Source organism: Artibeus jamaicensis, unplaced genomic scaffold (genome assembly GCF_021234435.1).
Source record: "Artibeus jamaicensis isolate MK-2021 breed Jamaican fruit bat unplaced genomic scaffold, CSHL_Jam_final contig_497, whole genome shotgun sequence".
NCBI classification, from domain to species: domain Eukaryota; kingdom Metazoa; phylum Chordata; class Mammalia; order Chiroptera; family Phyllostomidae; genus Artibeus; species Artibeus jamaicensis.
Window position 1 is genome coordinate 9,189,057 of NW_026521863.1, and position 24,095 is coordinate 9,213,151.

The 24,095-nt window shown below is 40.0% G+C and overlaps 2 protein-coding genes across 10 annotated transcripts in view; one reads left to right on the forward strand and one right to left on the reverse strand.

Annotated features, from left to right (window-relative positions):
* The window catches only part of IPCEF1 (interaction protein for cytohesin exchange factors 1), a 154,849-nt gene that overhangs the window by 124,189 nt on the left and 6,565 nt on the right, over positions 1 to 24,095 (forward strand). For all 9 annotated transcript variants that reach the window (XM_053668683.1, XM_037157623.2, XM_053668684.1 and 6 more), the window contains 2 exons: positions 2,096 to 2,465; positions 18,581 to 18,774. In XM_053668683.1, the coding sequence (XP_053524658.1) occupies positions 2,096 to 2,465; positions 18,581 to 18,774 (564 nt within the window). The remainder of the gene's footprint in view (positions 1 to 2,095; positions 2,466 to 18,580; positions 18,775 to 24,095) is intronic.
* OPRM1 (opioid receptor mu 1) overlaps positions 1 to 24,095 on the reverse strand; it is a 146,492-nt gene that overhangs the window by 37,911 nt on the left and 84,486 nt on the right. The window lies entirely within an intron of this gene.

The following is a 24,095-nucleotide window of genomic DNA, read 5'->3' on the forward strand; positions in this document are numbered from 1 at the left end:
CCTCCTCCTCTTTCTTCTTCTCGATTTATTCTTTTCTCCATTTTAAAATCACATTTGTAAGTGTTACATGGTGCTAGAGGAAATGGCTTGAAAGCATTTGCTCTGTGTTTGAGTAGACCCACCACCAGGAATACTGTTCACAATATTTCTGATGTTCACTTGACATAACTTTTCTTAGTCCTTTAAACAGAGTTTTGGGTTCAGAGGCTTATGGAATGTGCTGTAGCAAATGCATGCATGCAGTTTTTTGCTCACACATCCCTTTTGCTATCATCTAATTAGAGTAGCATCAGCAGGAGACAGGAAATGCTTGAGCTTAGTCTCTTTACAAAAAAGGAAGCTGATCATATGGAAGCCAAGTTTTACCAAAATAGCTCACAATAGGGGAACATGTCAGGACTGGACCTGAGTGGGTATTTTTGTTAATATTTATTTTACAGATCCTGCTAATGAGTAAACTATTTCTGGCATTCATTTGAATAGCGCAGTGGGTGGGCATTAGCTTTCCTAGGCAAGTGGGGCTTTATTTAGTGAATTACAGGTCTTTCTTTGATCTCCTAATTGTTATATAGTTGGAGTGATTTAAGGCAACTGGTCCCCAAGCTTCTTGACAGATTCCTGAAGGGAAGATTTTCATGTCTTCACAAATAAATTATTAATAAGAAGATGTGTGTGATGAGTTAGTATCTTAACTCGATAGTTGAATATTGTGCGAATTTAAAAGTGGACTTACTGAGTATTTGATGATCCATGTTTAGTATGCAGCCAACTGGGCACAAATTGGGTGATACTGGCTTTTCCCACCAGAGCGCAGAGATTAAAACTTGCAAAATTCTGGGGACAATATTAGTTGTAAAACAATCGACCATTCTGAGTTAGTTGCAATGATTCTGAGGTTTCTGGGTAAAGGTCTAATTTACGTTTCAGCTTCTTCCTTCTAACATTTTCCTCTCTTCCATTTCATTAGAGTTTTGAATGCTTAAAATTGATAGGAGTATTCCATAAGGTGATGCATGAAATGAACCATAAAATGCCTTCTCTGTCACTGGTGATATAGGGTGATCCTTAAAGACTGGTGTCTAGATTTTTGGATTTTACTGGTCAATAAAATTAAAAACACATAGTTGCCAGTTATTTATTTTTCTACTTAGAATATCAAAAAATGCTTCAAAAAGGAAAAAGCTAATATCTATCCTCACCATTTTCCAAATATACTTTAACATCAAAATGTAACTAGGATAAAATCTCAGAATAAATGAAGTCTTCACTAACAGAGGACAATTGGTGATGGTACCTTGATGTTTTCTCCGTGGACTGGTGACAGTTTTACCAAAGATTGTCATTCAGTCTTAGACTGTATGTATGTGAGGAACTGCTTTCAGAAGATCCTACATCATCAACCCACTTCACACAGTCTGTGGTGTAGTTTTTGGTGTCTCTTTAATGAATTGGGACCCTGCAAATGTGTCCTTATCTTCTTTGGTGGAAGTTAATTATTAAAGTTTTTAAAGTATTGAAGAGTGAAAGAGTTAACATTATTTCACCTAACTATGTAGTTATCAGCTGATGCTGGTCATGTGCCTAGGGGTATATAGAAGATATCTGAGGGTTGAAATGTAGGTTTTTTGCCCATATTTGCTGGTCATCACTCAGTTAATGTTATTTTGCATCCTCTCTGGCTCCTGCTTTTGCTTTCTCTTACTTAATCACATTTCTCAAGAATTTTTGCTCAATCAGTGAGAACTCAGTGATAGATTATAGTCTTCTTTTTCCTCAAAGAGTCCTTCAGTATTTCAAAGAATTTTCCAAAGAGGCCTTTTAAGTTTCTGGGGAACATTGAAGAGTAGGGTAAATCATGATATGGAGATTTTTTCAGATCCTAGAATAGTGAATTTGAAATGACACAAATCAGTTTTTGCAAAATGGTACCATAATGCCTGTCCTATGGATATACATATCCTGCATTTTTGTTTTGACTATTTTACTATTGGGCACTTTTTGAAACACTGGAGTACCTTCAATAAATATAAAAGGTAGAGAATGCTGCTTAATAATGATTTATTTCATTCTTTTTGATTTTATGCGTGCAAAATAGACATCTCAGAAGGCCTCTTCATCTTTACCATCGCTCAGTGGATCATCATGCTCTTTCTCATCCCTGGAAAATACCATAAAGACAACCAGCACTTCGTCCTGTACCTTATCTAAAGGAAGACAGTCCTGGATTGACGTAAACAGTTCGTCTGCTGCTGAGGACGCAGGGCCATCTATAGCGTTTGCTGTGCAGTGTCACTCGCCCGCACCCTCAGAGGCAAACGGTCACCAGGCCCTAGAGAACAGCTCTGCCGCATCGGAAAGTGGATTTTTGAACTCTTTATCTAGTGATGACACATCTTCATTGAATAGCAACCTAGACCATCTTACTGTCCCAGACAAGCCCACTGAATCAAAGACAATGGACAGAGGTAAACCAAGAAAGTATTTACTCATCTTTAGATAATGAATATTTGGGTGTGGGTGTGGAACTCTAATGTTAATCTGTAAGAAGAGTGTTTAAAGTCATGAATGATGATTCAGTAATTAAATAGTCCTCTGGGGCTAAGCCCAGGGGCTGTTTCTGTAGAGGAGTTTACACGTGGAAAACTCTAGCATTGAGGCCATTTATTACCTGCTATAAGCAGGTAATGCACCAAATGCTTACAGTCACCTATGAGACAGGTGATCATAAAATAATATTTTTTCTACCAGTCTGAGGAAAGGCTTGACTCTTTTCTTTTTTTGTCCCATGATCCATGCTCCGAAGCTGGTAGGAATCAGATCAGGGTTTTGTAGACTGATATTTATAATATCACCTCCCTGTTTCCAAACAAACTCAGAGCAACCACCTTTCCTGTGCCACAGACACAGACAAAATTTGGGATAGCTGGTAGGTTCCTGAAGATGCCCATATGGTTACTACCAGGAAGACAATTTCCATGCATTTTGGACGGCAGCACTGGAACTCCTTTGTGTTATTTTAAACACAGAGGAGAACACAGTTTATGGTTTGGGAAATAAGTTTAAGTCTTAGCAAAGGAAAGAGTTAATGGAAGGTAGAAATTAATAATGTGAGACTTCTTCTTACTCTGTGATAGTTGGTTCTTACCTTTTATTCAGGCTAACTTTTCTTTACTGTTAGATTCAGTCAGGATGTGTCTTTTCTGATTCGCTGTGGTGTAGAACAAGCTCACCTAGTAGAATATACTGAGCAATGACCCAGTGATGAGTTTTATTTGTATTTTTTTAGTGTACTATTGAGAGAAAGACAACTGGCTACTGTTGATATTTAGCCAGTTATCATGATGACATAGATGACTGTGCTCCCCTGTCCCCGAGCTTAATCAGGGAAAGTTTAAGTTGTCAAATTTTCAGATGTATCCTGTTAATTTAGTATTTGTTATCAGAGTAATTTAGGCCAAAGATTGCAACAGCAGACCCGGTTGTGTGTGTGTGTGTGTGTATGTGTACAGTGTTTTAAAGGATGTGAATCCATTCTTCAGTCCACAAGTGTTACCATTTCTTGTGATGTTTCACACAGTTGAGTTGCCTGCATGGCCTCTGATGGCATTTTCCATTGATACCCTCAGTGTAGGCCAATGATCTGCTTTACCTCTAAACAAGTAGAGTGAATTTATTGGCAAAATAACCTAAATGTGAGTGTGGTGGGGTAGGGAGGAGAATAAAAGTAATGCCACTGAGGTTTGGGCGGGGTCAAGTTTGGTCTATGAGGAATGGGAAACGTAGACTCAGGCTGGCCTCAAGTTTGCAAGGAGCTGTCTGCAGAGGTATGGGCTTAGTTTGTATCTGCTTGGAAGTACATCATCAAAGTCGGCAGTGGGGTGAAAAGGAGGTCGTTTTAGGGTAAGTGTAAGAGACTTCTTTTTAACACTGAGAAAGTTCAAAATAGAATGTACTCCTGGGAAAATAATGCATTCCTGGTCATCAGAACTATTTTCTTATTCAGAGACAACCGTCTCTTATTGGATATTAATTGCATATTGTTCATTCTATTTGTTTTTACAAAGATATTCTGAAGAGAGAACTTAATTATCTTCAACTCGATGGCCTCTAACTTGATACTTAGAAGATCCTTCTAGATAGTAGGAGTGGTGAAACTAAAGAAAATAATGAGAAGTACTGTATCTATTTCTTTCCTGCTAAAAATTCTTATTTTAATCATTGGGCCATGAGGTAGAATTAAAAAGGTACACACGCATGCACACGCACACACAACCGCAATATGAGGATGGTTTCAAAACCAAACCAGAGAATAAAATTCTGTTTTCATGCTTTCCCAAGAGATAAACTTTCAGATTCAGTTGTCTTTAGGGTGAATACCCTGAGAATCATGGGAAGGTGTGTGAAGTTTTTACTCATGACTAAATGTCACTCTTGGAATGCATGTGCACTGCAGAGCCTGGCTGGGTGCCAACAGTTCTTTTAGTCTAAGAAGGAGGAAGCAGTGTTTTTAAATTTTAAGTTAAATGTAGATTGACCAACAATATGTATATGCTTCCTCAAACATCTTGACATGGAAGTGTTCCTATCAGTAGAAAATAAAATAAAACAAAAGTATTCTCCTCTCACTGATTTGTTGGCAATTGGGGTATGTTGCAAAATTTTTATTGATGATTTTCTCCTGCTATTGGGGATTTGGTTCAATTCCCAGGAGGGTTAAACAACATAAAGCCATTGCTATGGAAACAGCAACTGAGTCTTTGCTTGTGTTTCTGATGACCTGCTGTTGAGTAAGCAGATTGTATATTTTGCATTTTTTAAAACACGTGTGCATTGGAGAATGTAGCTTTTCATTTTTGTGACTTTTAAATATTATTTTTATCTGCCAATTAAAAAAATAAAAACCCTGACATTCCTGTGTTGGAAATATTGCCCAGGGTGTTTTCATGACAAGGATTGAAGTTTCGACATCATCCAAAATAGAAGGTAGGACTTTAAATTAAGTCTTGGTCTTAAGATGCATTTGTTGGAGAAAGAGGCTTTTTACCCTAGACAAAAAGATTCTTAAAGGGTAATAACTGAGTCCTGAAACAAGCAGACAACATGTATTATAGCCTTCTTTTTATTTAGACAATGAGAGAAATATTTTGCAGTCGGTATGCAATTAAAATTGTCATTGCTGGAATTTTATGCTGAATTTAAACACCCATTTAGACAGCTCTCCCCTGCTGTGTAAGCTATTAAAAAATGCAGGATGTTAATTGTATTCTATTGCCTTTCCACACTGGGAGTCTCAGGAGTTCCAGAGCTCTCTAGATTCTTCCCTGAGTATTTCTATAAAGCCTAGGGGGAAAGAGGTGATGGGGTTAACGGAATGTTCATCTCAGCCCAGTTTTCTTCTCTGCTGTACCTTTCTGTTTGGCCCATGACTGATGCTTGTGTGCGGATGACTCACATTGTATGTCCCTATGTACATGATGTTAACAACATGGAGATAGTTTCATTATACTCCACCAGTGGGGTGATCATACCCTGAATGCTGAAGAGCTAATAGCCACTAATAAGACTGATACCCAAATATATGAAAGTATATTTTTCAAGTACAAGTACAGCCAGAATTAATCTGGGAGTCATGTTGAATGAAAATCATTTTTAATGAAAAGGAAAGCACACTAAAGCACGCATGACATCTCAGGAAAGTGACATGAAGAAGCCAGATTTTAGAACTTAGCAGATTTTACAAGAAAATTTTATATAATCTGAGTGTGAAGAGTACAGATGATACATTATTTTAGACAACTACTTCAGATAGTGCTGCAAGGAATTTTGTGGCATGTTTTTTTAGGCAGCAGGAAGATAATAAGAAGAAAAAGTTGAATACTGAACTCCATTCAATTTAGCATTATTTTTTTTGAATACCTAATACCTAATTCAAGTACTTTGTGCTAAGAGGAATACAAAGATGAGCAAGATACAATTTGTGGTTTAAAAAAACATTTTAACATTTGATAAGGAGAGTGGGAGGAATAAAACACAACCAAAGAGAGCAGAAAATAAGTGCCATAGAGAGATACAAACTACTGGAGGGATTAAAAAGGGATCAGGGATGCAAAATATGGAAGATCCAAGATGTGATCTAAGTGGAGGCAGAAGACGTGGGAAAGAGAGGTGAAGAGATCTGGATAACATTGAATACGGGGCTAGTCGTTAGTAGATAATGGATGACCATTTCTAAGCAAGGTAATCACATATGTCAGCTTCAAAACACGGAGTAGAAGAGAAAAAAGGAAACCTATGCTCATAGGAATAAGGAAATTAGAAGGGTCAGGCAGTTTCTGTAATAGCTGGGCTGGCTGTAGAGACAGAGAAAGCAAAGGTTTCTACAAGCATGCCTATTAAGGTGAAGGCTGACCTTGGTCTTTGTATCTCTCTTACTTATTTTAGTCACTAGAAAATTTCCTAGTGATTCTATTGTTTTGGGCTGTGATTTGAGAATAGGGATAAATGCTTACTGTTGGGAAAAGCTTGAATCTCTAATTGTTGACCTCAGTGGCGTTGATCTCAGCTGGTGGGTGAGACCCACCACCACCTGCTTTCTCTGCTCTGTGATGTGCCTTTGGGAAATCCTCCTTGTGTAAACGGAATTAGTTTCCATTGCTTTAGAGCACTCAGTAGTAATAGATCACAAGATATAGATCTACTCTTGATGAACCTTATGTGTTTCTATCTTTGGGCTCATATAAAATGTTGATGTAATATTCTTTTTCTTTTCTTTTTTTAAATTAATAGACAACTTTTTAGATCAGTTTTAGATTTATATAAAAATTGAGCAGAAAGTACAGAGAATCTCCATTCATTTAATCCCTCTTCTTCTATATACAGTTGCCTCTATTATTAATACCTTGCATTAGTGTGGTTTACCTGGTGCGATGGATGACTAATATGGACATATTTTTATGAACTGAAGTCCATAGTTTCCATTAGGGCTCACTCTATCTTGTACAGTTTTGTGGGTGTTGACAAGCACATAATGTCATCTATCCACCACTGTTGAATAGTGTCACTGTTCTAAAAATCTTGTCATCTCTTCCACCCCTTTTCCCAAGCTCCTGAGAACCACTGATCTTCTTCCTCTTGAGTTTCACCTTTTACAGAATGTAATATAGTTGGAATCGTGTAGTAGGTATGATTTTCAGATTGCCTTCTTTCCCTTAACAATATGCATTTCAGTTTCCTTCATTCATTTCATGGGTTCTCATGGCTTTTTATGTACCACAATTTGTTATCCATTCATTTGCCAAAGGACATCTTAGTTGCTTGTTTCTAAGTTTTTGAAATGACAAATAAGGCTGATATATACATGTGTATACAGATTTGAGTGAGGATATAGAAATTTCAACTCATTTGGGTAGATATCTAGGAGTACAATTGCTGGGTTGTATGGTAAGACTATGTTGAGTTTTTTGAGAAATGCCAAATTGTCAGTACCATTTTGCATTCCCATCAGCAATGAGTGAGAGTGTCTGTTGCTTCACATCCTTACCAGAATTTATTGTTATCAGTGTTTTGAATTTTTGCCAGGGTAGTAGGTGGGTCATGGTAATGTTTTAATTTGGAATTCCCTAATGACATATAATATTGAGCATTTTTTCCTTTGTGCATTAGCTCTCTCTATATCTTTTTTTGGTAAGGTGTCTGTTGAAATCTTCTACCCACATTTTTATTTGGGTTTTTGCTTTCTCATTGAGTCCTTCATATGTTTTGAATACAAGACCTTTATCAGGTATGTGATTACAAATATTTTCTCCCAATCTGTGGCTTGTCTTTTCATTGTCTGGATGGGAATTCTTATGTACATATCCTGGTCTACACATGCTTGCATTGCTCCTGGGTTATAGGCCTAGGAACGGGATTACTCGCTGTGATTTGTGCCTGTCTTCATCTTCACTAGGTGATAACACTTGTGTTCTAGACTGGTTGCCCCAAGTTCTCTCTGCCCAGCATGGGTGACAGCTCTCAACATTCTACATCCTAACAAGTAATAGACATAGATTTTTTTCAAAACTGGCAATCTTGATTATGAATTACCATATTTTATGTTTATTTTCATTTTTCACACATCTTAGATTATTTTGTTTTTCCAATGGATTTTGTATATTCTAGAATAATATTGGATGTACTTTCACTGTCAGTTGTAAGTATTGCCAATATCTTCTCTGCTTTGATTTCTTGTTTCATTCGTAATGGTGCCTTTTAATGAATAGAAGTCAATCTTAATGTGGTTCAATATATCAGTCCTTTTTTTAATGGTTAATGCTATTTTTGGTCTTCATTAAGTAAATTTCTTCCACACTAATATCATGAAGATAATTTTATAAACTTTAATCTACTTGGAATCATTTTTGCACGTGCCATAATTGGATACAATATCATCTTATTCCATATGCATGTGTAATTTTTCTAGTATCATTTATGTAAAATCCATCTTCTCCTCAAATGTCCACATGAGGTCCAATGCCATCTTTGTTTTAAGGCCAGTGCTGTTTGCTTCTTAGATTTCTGTCTGTTCATAAGTCTAGATTTTTTCCGCCCTGACTCATACTATTCTTTTAGAAAATGAGTCTTAATAACTGGCAGGGCCAGTCTTGTTCTTTTTAAAGCATGTTTGGGATATTCTTGGCCATTTAACTCCCATGTACATTTTAGAATCACCTAGTCAAGTTGTATTACACTGTGGGATTTTGGCATGGATTGCTTTCCATTCTTAAATTTAATCTGGGGAAAATAAAAATGGATACAATTAAAAATCTCCCTGTTTATAAAAAATGATCTCTTTGCCATTCTGTATTTATTTGTCTTTTTTACATCTCATAGTAAAGTTTTATAATGTATATATATATATATATTTGTAGAAGTCTTTATTTGAAACTATAAACTATTACTTGTGTAAATATAGGCAGTTGATTTTTAAGATGCATTATTTAAGAAATCTGGCACATGTGCTAAGTTTTCATTTTAATTCTAATAATTTATATGCAGAATCATATCTTTGTGAACAATGACAGTTTTGCTTTTTCCTGTCCAATCACTGTGTCTATTATTTTATTTTTTGCCTGGCGTTGGCCCTGCCATCCAATGCTGGTTGAAATGGCGACTACAGGCATTTTTGCGGTGTGCCTGATCTCAAAGGGAAAGCTTTTACTGTTTCTTCACTGCAACAAGCTAGACATAGGGACTCACTGCCACTTCCAATTTATGGATGAAGCAACTGGGGCTCTAAGTGGTTCAGTAAATTGCCGAAAGTAGTCATGTACCTGGTATGTGTGAAAGTTGTGTTCAGGTTGCAGTTTGACTACGGAACTTGAGATTTTAACCAGCCGATTAGGAATAATTTTACGTAAATAATCAGTGTCTATGGGTTGGGTTAGATGTCATGTGAGCCAACCCATAAAATGTAACCAGAACAATTTTCTCTGTAAAACAATCCTTGTGTTACATGTTGTTTTAGAGCTACCAATGAAGCAGTGCACGTCACTTAATGGTAGAAACAGAAGTGTCTGCCACGCACCACTTATCAATGGTAATTTGTTCTGAGAAATGCGCCATTGGTCAATTTTATCATTGGGCCTGTATCATCGAGTGTGCTCACACCAACCTAGAGGACACAGCCTCCTACTGTGATTGTATGTGCCATACTTTGATACAACTGGCATCCCCATAGGTGTCTTTATACCAGCAACACCACAAACATGTGAGTAATGTAGATGCTGAAGCAGTGTGGGCAAGGGAGGCATAGAAAGAGATTGGAGGTCTCAACAGCAGCTGGTTTAGGTGGCAATAGCTGGGTCCTGCAAGGTGTTTGCACTTGGGATTTTATTCCAAGTGCAGTGGTATGCTTTGGGGGAAATTGAAGCTAGGGAGTGTTATCGTATGATTTATGTTTTTAAAAGATCACTTCATTATATGGAAAATGGGTATTAGGAAGATAATGTAGACCAGTTATGTAGCTGGTGAAATAGGCCAATGGTGAAATAATGGTGGTTAGATTAAGTTGGTAGCAATGGGTATGGGGAGAGGAAAAATACAAATATTTGGGACATATAAAGATAAAATGTAAGAACTTAAGATTCATAAATGATTCTTGTCTGTTTTAGTCCATCCCTTGGCTCTCAACTAGGCCTCACCATACAGTAGACATTCACAGAATATTTGATAGATGAGGTGAATAAATGAATAAATGAAATGTATGCAGAAAAGAAAGGAATCAAGGGTGAGTCATATATTTGCCAGTAACTCTATAGATTGTTATTGTTTTCTTGGAAAAATGTTTCCTAGTAGGAATTTAATGGCCATATTTAAATATCTAACTCTAAATATGTACAGCATGTCCCTGAATAATGTCGTTTCATTCAATGTTATTTTATTATAATGTTGATGAGGTGCCATAGGAACTTAACTCTTGTCTAAACCAATCAGTCTGCAGTACAATAGGTCTCAGTGTGCAGTGTGTCACTGCAGTTGCAAGAACTTACTGGTGAGGTTAAGTGGGCACCCAGTGTACATGAAGGATTTCCTCTAAGGCAAAAATAAGGATGTTATGCAAGTAATTATAGATCAAACTAGACTATAATAATAGAAAAAGAGAGGTACACCTTAAAAAGGTAAGAGCATTTATACATCCCAAACCTTCATTTTCTGCTTTGTGAAATTGAAATAAGGGAGCCTCTTGCATCACTACTCTTGCCAACTCCCTCCTTTCTGAATTTTCCATTTCTATCTGTTGTTCTAATTGTATGTGCCATACTTTTAGATGTGAGAACTTGTCTCTGCCATGGAGCCACATGGTGAATGGCTCCAGCATGTTATGAGGCCAACACAGACATATTTCTCTATAGTGCATCCAATTTGTGTCCTTGATTTTAGGCAATTTTCCAACTCTCCCCCCCCCATTTATTTCCCATTGAATTTTACCTCATAAATATATTTCAAAAAGAAAAAGAAAACCTGACCATATGCCTTTTAATATATATGCCAGTTTTTTCTTGTTTTCTTAGGATGTGGGCAAATGTAGAAATGTTATGTCTGCATTACCAATTTTACCAAATCCTGGGTGCTCATATGATTGAAAGAATACATTTTAAAAAACAAATGGAATATTTGTTTTGAGAATTTAAGCTGTATATCAGGTGCTTGGGAAATGGACTTAATCTTAGACCATTTCCAAAAATTATTGCCACAAGAGACAATAATAATAAAGCAAAAGAAAACAAAAACAACATTACAAATTGTCCACTAGGTTTTTCTTATCAATAATAGCAGTAGAGCTTTGAGTTGCCTTACTCAATAGAAACATCAAGTGTTCAAAAGAAAATAGGTGTATGACTCAGCAGAGATGGTAAAACAAATATAGAAAAATGAGGAAAATTACAGTGAAACTACTCTTAGATTTAAAGAGCACAAGTTAAAAATACTAGCTTTGTTCTTGAGGAGGACTCTCTCTGGCTTTCTTTCAATTTGTTTTCTCTCTTAGAGAATTTCTTTTACCTGTCATTTAAAAAAAATTTACCGCATTCCCAACTTCCTTCCAACTTCTCTGTTTCTAAGTACTTATACTGTTGCTGTATCCAGGGCCACAGTTCACAATGACCTTGACTCTCACTTCCTGTTCCCAATTTAAACAGGTTCATTATCTCTAGGTGTCCAGTTCAAATGTTGAAGCAGAAAATCGGATTATCTGGCCTGTGTCCTAGGTTGCTGGCCAGACTGTGAATTTTCTGTTCTAGGATCTGGTGCCCTGTGGCCCTGTGAGAACAGAGTTTGAGAATAATACTTGGGTACCTCAAAAGGAGGGCTCTGGATGGGGATTTTTCCCATGGAAGACAGAAAAGTGGGAGCAGGGATCTGAACCTGGCCTGTGTAGTCCGGCCAGCTACCACCTCAGTGACCACATATTTATCTGATTTGAAATAATCACCAGTGAACTTTATTCAAAAGAAAGTATATCAAATTATATTTATGGTATAGCTTAGTGTTTTAGATGAGAAGCTTTGGGTCAGATCTAGGTTTGTCTCTTTGTGATCTTGGTCAAGGTTCTTAATCTTTCTGTGTGTGGGCATTCTGTCCTTTATGTCAGGGTCGACAGTACTTTCCTCATAGGGTTGTTACAAAGGTAATGATATAATATTGGTAGAGTAGTTGCCACAGTGTTTGACACACAGCCAAAACTTCACACCTGACAACTATGATAACTGTCTCCACCAATATCAACAGCAGCACAAACAGGCAGCCTCTCCCTCAAAATCAGGCTATGCTAATAATGTTCTTGGTCCCTAGTCTCCTGACTGTTAAAATGAGTTACCCAGATTTATCTTAGTTATATAATTTAAATTTGTTCATCATTATAATCTAATCTTTTATTACATTTCAGAGTTGTCAGAATCACTCATTAGAGAAGACCTGTAATTGCTTTTGACCTATTGGCATCACATGTTGTATTAAATAACATTTGTAAAGTCTTAGAAGCTACACAGAATGTCCTGATGGCTCCAGATATTTCTTCTCTTTGTGACCAGTGCCTTCAATGGTCTTTTTCCGTCCAAACAGAACACCACACATGAAACAGAATGCTGTTTTTACCTTACCTAAGTCTTTCCAAGTACTTCATGTTTGGGAACTAACAATCTCTTCTTCAGAGCATCATTTGTACTGAAGAAGTACAAATCTCTAAATGGTATCCTTTCAAATTCCAAGATGAAATATGGTATATGAATTCCCCTTGTCTCCTGAAGCCAGGGTTTATGTTCTAAAGAAAAAATAAGAACTGCATTCTAGAAAGCACAAGGAAACACTAAAAATAAAATAGTGGGGGAGGCAATGTTGAGAATGCAGCATTTAAAGAGGGAATCTGCAGCCGGTATTCTTGACAGCTGAATTCTGGGCCTCCGGGAGCGTGCCTGCCCCAGCAGACACAGACAATAGGCTGAAATACGTGGGAGGGAGAGGAATGAGGAGCACATTCATCTGGCATAATGTTGGAAAGGAGCGAACTTCTAACCATTAGTTAGAAAGTTTGTTTTGTCTCGTTTGCCAATACCACCAAGAAAGATCCTGTTAAAACAATGCCATGTCTTTCTTGACTCTGTTTTGTTGGATTGCTGACCTAAGTTTGGAGGAAGTTTACTAGTCTAACCTCTTGAGATGTTCTGAGCTTGTCTCACAGATGTAAGGTATCGCCAACATTTGCCTCAAAATTGTGCCAACTCAACATAAGGGATAGTGATGCTTTAGTGCGGGGGTTTGGGCCATGCTTCCTTGAACAAAGCTGTGAGTATATGTATTTTTAAATTAGGATGTGGCTCAGAGAAGACAGGTGCTGGTTTCTGGATAAGACTCATCTTTCTCATGTGACTCCAGTCCCTTTTCCTGCCAATGAGTTGAGGCTGCTGTGTCACGACATGCTGATAACAGTCTAGGCTTGCTACTCCCAGTGTGGTCCATGGACCAGCAGTTCTGGCATTTCCTAGGAGCTCGTTAAAGACTCTCAGCACCACCCCAGACTGGCTCCGTCAGAGTCTGCATTTTAACAGCTCTCTAGGCGACTTTTGCTCATGAGAGTTTGAGAAGACTGGCCCGGAAGCACGTAGAACGACACAATGTGGAATTGAACTTCCCTTAATTCTATCACCGATTTACACTGGGGAAAGATTAGTTACTATTTTTTTTAGCATCTCCTTTTGTTCTCGTCCATAAAGTAAAAAATAGTTTTCACCTTTCTTGGCAAAGCCCTCGTGAGGCTGGATGAGGTGGACTATGAAATGCTTTGTGCGGAGAAGGGAATGACAGTCCTGCTATTTTATGGGAGAAGACGAAAATATACTCTAGAGAGGGAGGGTAACAATTGCATTGGAAACACTTGACTGTCTGACAGAATTCATTTATTTTGTATCAGAAGACAAGGCAAGTGGAAATAATGAACTTGGCTTCTGTTTCCAGTGGGAGGGTGATCAGTGGTCTCGTCTGCCAATCTTTTTCTTGCCTGTTTTTTTTTTTACAATCTGATAAAATAGAAGTAATCTAGTGCTTTCTAATATGTAATTATAATTTAAGCAAATATTTACATAAAATATCAAAGGGAGCTTTGTACGGTGTCACTTTCTGGAGAAGCGCCACACACGGATGGGGGGGGGCCTGTGGGTGGGCAGATCTTCTGCATAGTGACTGTCAGAAGACTCCCCTGTGCTCTGGGCTCGGGTGCAAGCTGTGTTTCCTTGTGTGCTTTCACCCTTTGGGTCCTTTTCCCCTGCTCCATGATTCCATTTGTCACCTGCTTCCATTATTACTGAATGCTCATTTTATGGCCTGTGAACAGCTAAGCACCAGCCATTAGCCGCAGTAAAAACAACATGAAGTCCTTGGCTAGGAGTGGATGTGGTTTGATCACAGGTATGTCCTTTGAGTATCTAGCAATACACTGTTCATCTCTCAGATTATGACACAAAAGAGCCCATAAAATATTTGTATTGATTACTCACATTGCCACTTATTATTTTACTGTCCTTAACGTCTGCGGGCAATTCTGGAGTCATGTTATTAGAAGTTAAACACAGTCTTTGAGTTTAAGGTTTCCTCCAAGGAAAGACAATGGCTGAGAGATAAGAAGAACACAATAAGGATTTGCCTTTCATTTTTTCTTATTTCTCCAACAGCTTTAACCTGATCTCACTATTATCTCCAATTTCTAAGTGAATCCAAATAGAGAGTGTTCTGTTTTCAAATATTACTTGGTCATATTTTGGATGAGTTCTGTATTAACTTCCAGTAATCTTAATAGGTCCACTTTACCTTTGTGTTAATTTTAAAGTTACACACACCTGTATTCTCACTGTTAATGTCCCAAAATTTCAGTCAGGTGAAATGATAGTTGTGTGTAGAAGAGAGATACCTCTGATATTTTTAACGTAAAGATAGTATATACCCATATAAGTATAGTAAATAAAAATTAAATTACCCAAAAGGCAGTCCTGTTTATTTTTCATATATGAAATGTGCTTTATGCCACATTACTCTGAGATTCTAAAGTTATTTTAATCTTTACCAATCTAATATCTGTTGAATTAGATATATAACCTTAATATAATAATTTTATTCTAATATAATTGCAAACCAATGTGTTAGTAAGAGTAATTATCTATCATGCATTTTAGTAGCACAACTGCACAGTTTGGTGAACAGAGAGAAACCTGAAAAAACCATTCTATTTCTCTTCTTTGTTACATGCTTGTTTGATTTGCTTCTGAAGTTTATGAAGGATGTATTACTTACTTTAAAAGTACTGTGCTGTTGAAAGCTATGTATTTAGTCTTTATTCAAAGTAAAGTCCCACCTGCCTAGCTATAAAAAAAAAATGCAGGGTTGAGCAAAAGTAGGTTTACATTTGTGAGTACATGAAACAATTTATTCTTATATTATCAATTGTTAATTATTGTATTATTTTCCACACAAACAACTGCAAACCTATTTTCCCCACCCTGTATATAAAATTGCTGTATCCTTGTGTGTCTGAAAACTGCCAGAGTCCATCCCTGGTGGAGTGGTATAGTTGGCTAGAGTATTGTCCTGATACACCAGGGTTGAGGGTTTGACCTCTGGTCAGGGCACATACTAGAATCAACCAATGAATGCGTAAATAAGTGAAGCAACAAATCAATGTCCCCCCCATCCTCTCTCTCTCTAAAACCAGTTAAAGAATGAAAACTTCCAAAGTCAATAATCCTCCTGTCCTCTCTAAGATTCAACTTAAATAACTTAAGTTACTTAAGTTTCTTAAAAGTTTCTAATGTCCCCAGCTTCACTGCAGGACCATTACCACGCTTAGTGTTTCTGTGTGGCGTTAGCAGTTGTCGAGATCATTTTGTGGAAGGCTACTTTCCTTACAGCTTTATTGAGACGCGTCTCACATAGAAAACACACAGAGTTGTATGACTCTCACCACCGTGTAGCTGGAGAATTTTTAGTTCCACAGGAAGAAACCTGTGCACTTCAGCTGTCATTCCCTACCCCCCACCTCCCCCCCCCCACCCCCACCCCCCCCCCCCGCCCCAGGCAACCACTGATCTGCTTCCTGTCTCTGTGCGTTTGCCTGTTCTGGACATTTTATGTCAACAGGCTGATACAATACGTGGTCTTTTGTCCCTGCCTTCTTTCACTTAGCAGAATGTTTTCAAGCTTTCTTCACATTGTCGTATGTTCAGTACTTCATTTCTTTTAATTACTGAGTAATATTCCGGTGTGTATAGGCCACATTTTGTTGATTCACTCATCAGCTGATGACTAGTTAGGCTGTTCAACCCTTTGTCTATATAAATAGTGTTTCTATGAGTATTCATGTGCAAGTTTTGTGTTGCCATATTTTTAATTCTCTTCATGTATATCTAGGAGTGGAACTGCTCCTACATGCCAAACTGTTTTATAAAAGTGGTGACTTCATTTTACATTCCCATCAGCAATGTATAAAGGTGCCAGTATTTCCACATCCTCTCCCACACTTATTATTGTCTGTCTTTTTGATTTTGGACATCCTGGTGGTGTGAAGTAGTATCTCATTGTGGTTTTTGGTTTGTCTTTTCTGGTGACTAATGATGTTGAGCATTTTTGCATGTGCTTGACAAAAACTCAGTGTTGATAACTGACTCACACAGCCTGAGCCACAAAGTCTAATTGTGTTTAGACGTAGTTTTGAATATTCCCACTATGTTGGATACTGGTTCTTCACCACTTTGGTGAAGAACAAAGAGGTTTACTGACCAATACTTTAAGTCAGTTGCAGAGCTAGTCCAGCACCTTTGTATCTGTTTAATGAAAAAATATTGGGAACACTTGTCATAACTTTCTGGCAGTAGATGAAGGAAAACTAATTGTTGTTCAAAGATCTCTAATCTTACAAGAATGAACTGTAAAGTGAGTGAAATTTGCTTGATTTTGATGGTCCTAGACTCCTATTGTATGCTTTCCCCTCCCTTTTGGGGCAGCCTCTTCTCAGTACCTCCAAATGCCATCCTTTGTATATGGTCCTCTGTGGATCTTGTTCTTAGGACAAGAGTGAAATGCACAGATGCTAAGGAGTATGTGGTGGAAAGAAACATCATTGTGTATCTTACCCAAGATATATTTCCAGGGAATGAAGGAGTACAGATCTGAAGTTCTTAGTAGGAAATTAAAGCAACACCAATATACAGAGATTTTCTTTGGGTAGCTTTCTGTGTTGTTTGAGGTCCTTGCAGTTGTGTGTGACCCACACCACACCCAGAGTTGTCTTAACAAAGGCAGTATGTTGGCTTCCATGAGCCGAGAGTGCTCCAATAGTGCCACAAAGATGTATGTCTCAGCTGTGTCCTAGAGACGGCTCCATTCTCATGATTCTTGGGATGATTCCTGGAATCCTCTAGCTTACATCATCATGCCAGTCAGTTTAGGGAGGTTGATTTTCTGCTACTCCCAAATCAAAGTTCAGAACTGAGGCCCCTGGCTACACCTGGCCGGACCTGAAACCCATGCTTATTCCTAAATCCCTGACTGGCCAGTGTGATGGAACTGCCATCTGGTTAGCCTACCATGTGCAGGGGCACATGTGGTCCCCTGGATTGTGGGTAGTGTTACTTCACCAGAAGCCTTTGGGCTGAGGCTGGGAAACCATGGTTAGAAACGTGACAGAGGAAGCACAAAGAATGATCATTATCTGCTCAAAGCCACAGACCATAGGCAGGTTCCTTCTCTCAAAGGGCAGTTCTAGGAAGGGCATTAAAAAGTAATCTGGGGCAGTGGTTCTGAAGCCCTAGGGTGTGTATAAGTTGGCTGGGGTTTGCCTGCCCATCACTGTATTTAAGAAGCACATAACTCTTTTGGTTTCATAGGTTCACAGACAGAGAGGAATTTTGCAACAGGATGAATATTATTCTCTGGGACTCACCGATACTAGCATTACTTGATATTCGGATTAGATTTCAGACTTAACATTGATCTTGGAATGGGTTAAGACTTTGGAGATGTTGGGGTGGTATGAATAAAAGGACGTGAATTTTGGCTGGTTAGATGGTGGCCTCTTACAGGTTCAATTGTATTTCTCCAGATTCCTATGTTGAAGTCCTAACCCCCAGAATCTCAAAATATTACCTTATACATCGAACAGTTGCAGGGTTGATTAGTTAAGGTAGGGTCAGGAGGGTGAGCCCTAATCCAGAGTGACTGGTGTCCTGATAAAAGGGAGACATTTAGTCTCAGAGACAGGCACCCAGGGAGAACAGCCATGAATACTGGAGTTATGCTGCCACAAGCCAAGGAACCGACAGATGCACAGAGAGAAGACTGGAATGGGTCCTTTCCTAGTGCCTTCAAAGGGAACATGACTTTCATAACAAGGTACCATCAACGGAGTGGTCTGTACAACAAAAATTCATTGTTTCAAACTTCTGGGAGGTGGAAGCCTGAGATCATAGTGTCAGCAGGACCTCATTTTAGGACCCAGAGTGTCTGATGTTCTCACCTTGATTTTAACTCGGTTCATTGTTATTGCTTTTCATGTCAATAGAAGAAACAAAAGCACCTGAAGATGATGAAATGGAAAAGCTCTACAAATCGTTAGAGCAAGCCAGCCTGTCCCCTCTTGGGGACCGACGCCCTTCCACCAGAAAGGAGTTGAGGAAGTCCTTTGTGAAGCGGTGCAAAAATCCATCCATCAATGAGAAACTCCACAAAATCCGAACCTTGAATAGCACATTAAAGGTAAACAGTCTCCAACTGTGGACGAACTCCGCGCATGCGGGGTGAGGAATGGTAGGCTGTGCGGGGATTGCTGCCAGCCACTGTGTGTTTGTCTGGGCGGAGGGGGAGGCAGAAAAGCCAAGGGAGTCTCTGGGGCGAGATGACCCTTGGTGTTCTCAAAGCACTGCACCGTTCCCAGGGCATTGCCGGTCAATCCACTTTCCTACACAGGTGTTGACTTTTACATTCACTCTGGTGTAAAATTTCACATGGGAAGCTCCTCCCAGCCCAGAGCCTTGTGCCATTTGTTTCTTGTACCCTTTTACCCAGCACAGGAAATGTGAGGAGAGCTTAAGACAGTCACCTTGGGAGAATAAACAGTAATATTAATAAGACCTTGCGATTCCACCTGATACATCAAAGTGCTGTTGTTCTGCACTACATCCAGAAGACATTTTCTAGGTTTCAAACACAGCAAAGACTTCGTGACTCTCGGCTGCAGGCTCTGCAGCCAAGATGTGCTCTGAGAGCCGGGCAGAAGGAAACACGGACCAGCAGGTGTTTGAACAATGGGAATGAGGGGCTGCGCACAGGATGTACTGGAGCTATTTTCAGGGTCTCCTGTAGCTAAAACGGTTCGTCATAACAAAAGCAGCTTGCGCATGTAGATTACAGCATGAACAGGAGGGGGCCAGGATACTTCGCCAAATGGTCCTGAATTAGCAAAGGATTTATAGATTCTGAAAAGCCGTGATAGGTCCTGTGATTTAATTCTGGTTTGTGCATGTCCTTTTGCATCAAGAATTTGAGTCTCTTTCCAGGAAGAAATTTCGGTAATCAAAGGACAAGTCTGTAGAGAGATGGCTGAGTGACTCTGAGTCAGATATCTCCGTTAGTCAATAGAAGACATAAACACCCTACAAATCTGCAGAAATGAGGCTGAAAAATAAAAAGCAAAAGGAGTATTTTAATTGTAGAAATAAAATCCAAAGGTAGAGGAGAAATTCCTTAACATTTATAGAGGGCAAACATCACTAGCGTTCATTTCAAAGATGAATAAATATATTTGATTTCACAGTATGTACAGTGTTGACAAATTTGGTTATTTGTGATAGGTGCTATAAATGAATACATTTTTCACTGGACAAATATCTCCCAAATCTTACTGTGTACCAGGCACTGTTCTAGGGCATTGGGACCATTGAATGGACCCCGCTGGACAGTGGGGACAGAGAGGAAACAGTTAGATGCAATGTGGTAAGTGCTGTAGTTGGTACAGACCTGGGAGCTTTGATTCTCCAGAGCAGGGAAGTGGTGGCCTATCGGAGGCCCTTAGGGACCATGCAGACAACTGACCCATGAGTAAGAGATGGAGAATGTCAAGATGAGAAGGACGGAGGAGAAACTGGTCTGGGTAGGTGTGTGTCAGTGGATCACATGTATTAGTCCACAGTGGGAGAAATAGGAAATAGAGGCTAAGGAGAGGACAGACAGTACAGGCCATTTCCAGAAGGAGCAAGACTGTGTCCCCACCTTTCATAGAACAGCAGTCTTAGGATTCTAGACCATCCCAGGACCAAGTCCTGGCCTGGCCCCTGGGAGGCCAGGTTTGTACAAAGAATTCAAAGCATTACGGGCCCCATGTGGTTCTTTGTGACCTCTTGCTCTCCATGCACCACGGCCAACCAACTGATCCCTTCAGCCTTTGCTGCATTAGTTACTGATCACTAGGTAACAAAATACCTCAAACTGTAGAAAACACAAACAATAAACACATTGTTTCACAGAGCCTGTGGGTCAGGAATCTGGGCGTGGCCTGGTGAGGTGCTTCTGCCTCACAGGCCTGTGATCCAGGCGTAGGCTGGGGCTGCACTCACTCCTCCATGGGGTGCAGAACCTCCAGCCTCTCTCATCGAGTTAGTGGCAGAATCCACTTCCTCGCAGGTTGCTGGACTGAGGGTCTCAGTTGTTCATTGTCTGCTGGTGGGAAGCCACACGCTTCCTTGCCTGGGGACACCTTTCATAAGGCAGCTTCCCAAACGGAAACTGGTTTCCCCGAGGGCAAGTAAGACAGCGAGAGCGAGTGTGCAAGGGGGGGTCACATCCCACTCTCAATCGTGCAAAGGTCACATTACGTTTGCTCTGTTGACAGGACTCTGTTCACGAGGAGCAAGTCATGAGGTCAGTCTGGATTCATAGAGGGGAATTGCACCAGGGCACGCACCCCAGGGAGCGGGGAACACTGTGGGCTGTCACGGGCTGTCACGGGCTGCCACGCTCAGCCGAAGTGCGGCTCTCCCTGTACATGCCCGGAAGGGGAGCCTTTTCCATGGACCCCTTAGGCCTCCCAAGAGGGTAATGCTGGGGCTGCTGAGCCATCATCCATGTTATGTGGTGCCATGAACTTCATCAGGAGGGAGGAAGACGCTATTATGCTGGACTTGACCTTGGTGGGGAAAAAACCCCATCAGACTCTTCACTGGAGAAAGACAATTTGGTTCACGTGTCAGAAGGCTATAAGAATTATTTTAGTTTTACTATCTTTGATTTTAACTGTCTCTAAAATTCAGAGCAGTCAGGATGGTGCTTGCCTTGGAGGAGGAGGGGAGGGTAGGATGGGAGGGGCCACTAGTGCAGCCTCTGAGATGCTGGGTAAGGGCTCTTTTTTGACCTTGGTGGTGGATACAGAGAGGGGCCCATTCTGTGAAAATTTGTCAAGCACAAGCCTTAAGATATGTGTGCTTTTCTCTGTATATGTAACATTGCCATGTCAGTGTTTATTAAAAAAAAAAAAAACACTTCTAAGCTGGAGTGTGGACAAGCAGAGACAACAGAGCTTCATGTAGACACCAGGAACCTGTTTTAACCACATTTGTATTAGTGATACACACATTCTGTAAACAAGGAAATTTCCCTGCACTGGGATTGCATTGGAACAAATGTTCTTTATGGAAATTCTTCTAGGAAGTCAAGCACATTATCGTGATTAATCTAGATCTTTAGGGATCTCTGATAGCTCAACATCCACTAACTTTTGGCTAAGTCTGCCTTGATTTTATAATGGACAGATTACAGGGACGATTAATGGGTCCGTTTGCCTCAGGGTTCCCCTGGCCCAGTGTCCAGGGGAACAAACTTCCTGCTCTCCCAGCTACTCTGGTAGAACGCAGTTCCAGTCCTTAGTGCTTATGCCTTGAATAGAGCCATCCACTGCATATTTGGAGTGAAAATATGGAAGTACAGCATCTTCCACAGATGCTGTGGAAGCCCTACCAAACCCGGCCTGCCTGCCAGAAAGCAAGGACAAAGTCGTGAAAGTAGTTCGCGGCATCGTGTGAGCCTCCTGCACTGCAGAAAGAGTGAGGCCAATGCTGCTGAGTCCCGGGTGCCGGGTCTAGGAGGGAGCTCAGAGGTCTTGCTGTTTCATTATTTTTCTCCCTCTGTATTCCTGTGTATGGTTTTTTATTTTATCCGTAAACGAACTAACACAGAGCCAAATGGTAAGACATCTGAATTGTTTGGAGCTATGAACCATGAGTAGTGTTTGTTAGTCCAAAGTTGAAGGACCCTTTCCTAAAACCTCTAAACAAATTTAGAGGGGGGTTAGTGTATTTTTGCCTTTAGAAAAATTAATTTTCCAAATTTTGTTCATCTGCACAGATCTTAGTTTTTCAATAAAATATTAGGATCTTTCTCTGAACAGATGTCATAAGAGCAAAAGGGAAAATCCTGAAATAACTTCATATGAATAGCTCTGTGGGGATAGAGGATGAAAGCTCATCTTTTTCTTTTTGGAAAATACTGTTGTTTTTTTTTAAGCATCATGTTGAGAACTCAGAGGAGAAAGAAAACTCACTGCCTCGGCCCCGCTCAACTTTCCACCGGCAGTCCTTCCCAGTCACCCCCACTTCATCTCTTTTCCTCTGCTTCCGGGTCCCCAAGACTCTGCTTACTGTCCTTTGAATGCTTTGCTACTGAACAATTTGTTTCCTCCTTCCTTAAACCTAGATATATATAATTTTTTATTTTCATCTATCACCATATTTTTTCTCTTGATTTAAGATTATAAATCTCATCACTCAGACTACTGTGGGGTACCTTGCCCTTGAAATCTGTATTATTCTGACCAATTTAGAAAAAGGAAAAGAAGAAAACCAGAAAAATGTAATAAAGCACCCCAAACAAAATGTAAGAGAAAGCTAATTATAGAGCACAAACAATAAATTTGTGTGCCACTAATATTTGTAACCATCTATCGCCAGATACTTATTTGGATAAAATAAATGCCAACAATTCTAGAATCTCTAAAACTATGTGGATGTGTCTGCATAGACAGACAGATGTAGATGTGTCACAGGGTGCAGCCAAGAGGGGGACCCCCAAAAAAAGATTTGGAATGGGGTCCAGAACTCAAGGTGTCCAGGAAATATTAGAAAGACATATAAGATATCCTCACCCCTTAACTCCCCCCTCCCACAGGTGTCAGTTGGGGGAAGGGACAAATGAAGCAGGGCCATTGAGAGCTGTTTTGCATAGCAAGAGTTTCACAGCTAACCTCTGGCATGGTCACTTAACATATCTGTAACCTTTAACTGGTTTCATAGATATGTTAAATAGCTGTGGCCATGCTTTGAGCCAGGGAGAAGGGAGTGACTTCCACCCAGGATGTAATCGGGAGGTAACACCCCCTGGTTACAGCACCTGCGTGAGAACTTGGAGTTGCATGTCTCCATGCCATGGGGACATACCTGCCCAGACTCACTATGGCAGCCCAGTAAAGCTGGGAGGATACAGAGTCCTGGCAGGTGTAACCAATTGTGGGAGGAGTCAGGAATGGGGCTGCAAAGGAGGAGATGCAGCAGCCATTGGTGGGAGGTGGAGCACGCGCTTTTAGCACAGTGAGGACCTCCTCTTGCCCAGGTGGCAGAGGGAGCCACGTGGCTTTGCTAGAGTGGGGACCCCTGCAGCTAGGTGAAGAAGAAAGCCACACGCTTTTAGTGGAGTGCAGACCCTTGCAGCCTTGGTAGAGGAGGCCCACACAGCTTTGGAGTGCTCCCTTTGGCTGTGTGGCCTGGGAAGCAGGAGAGACTTTGCCTGGAAAAATGGATAGAAAGAACTCTTCAGTGGACCATGAGAAGGTGCCGCATGACTTTGGGTTAATTGGAGATTCTGCCTGGATGGCAACACAGCTGACGATACCAGCAGCCTGGAAAAACAGATGTGTGCTCTTTTCCTGATTTATGGTACCCGGAGTTAGGACAGGGGGAGAAGGGAGCGCTGTGTGAATAGCTAGATATCCTAAAGGACTTTGATATTTTGATGAAGATGTTAGGCCTGTATAG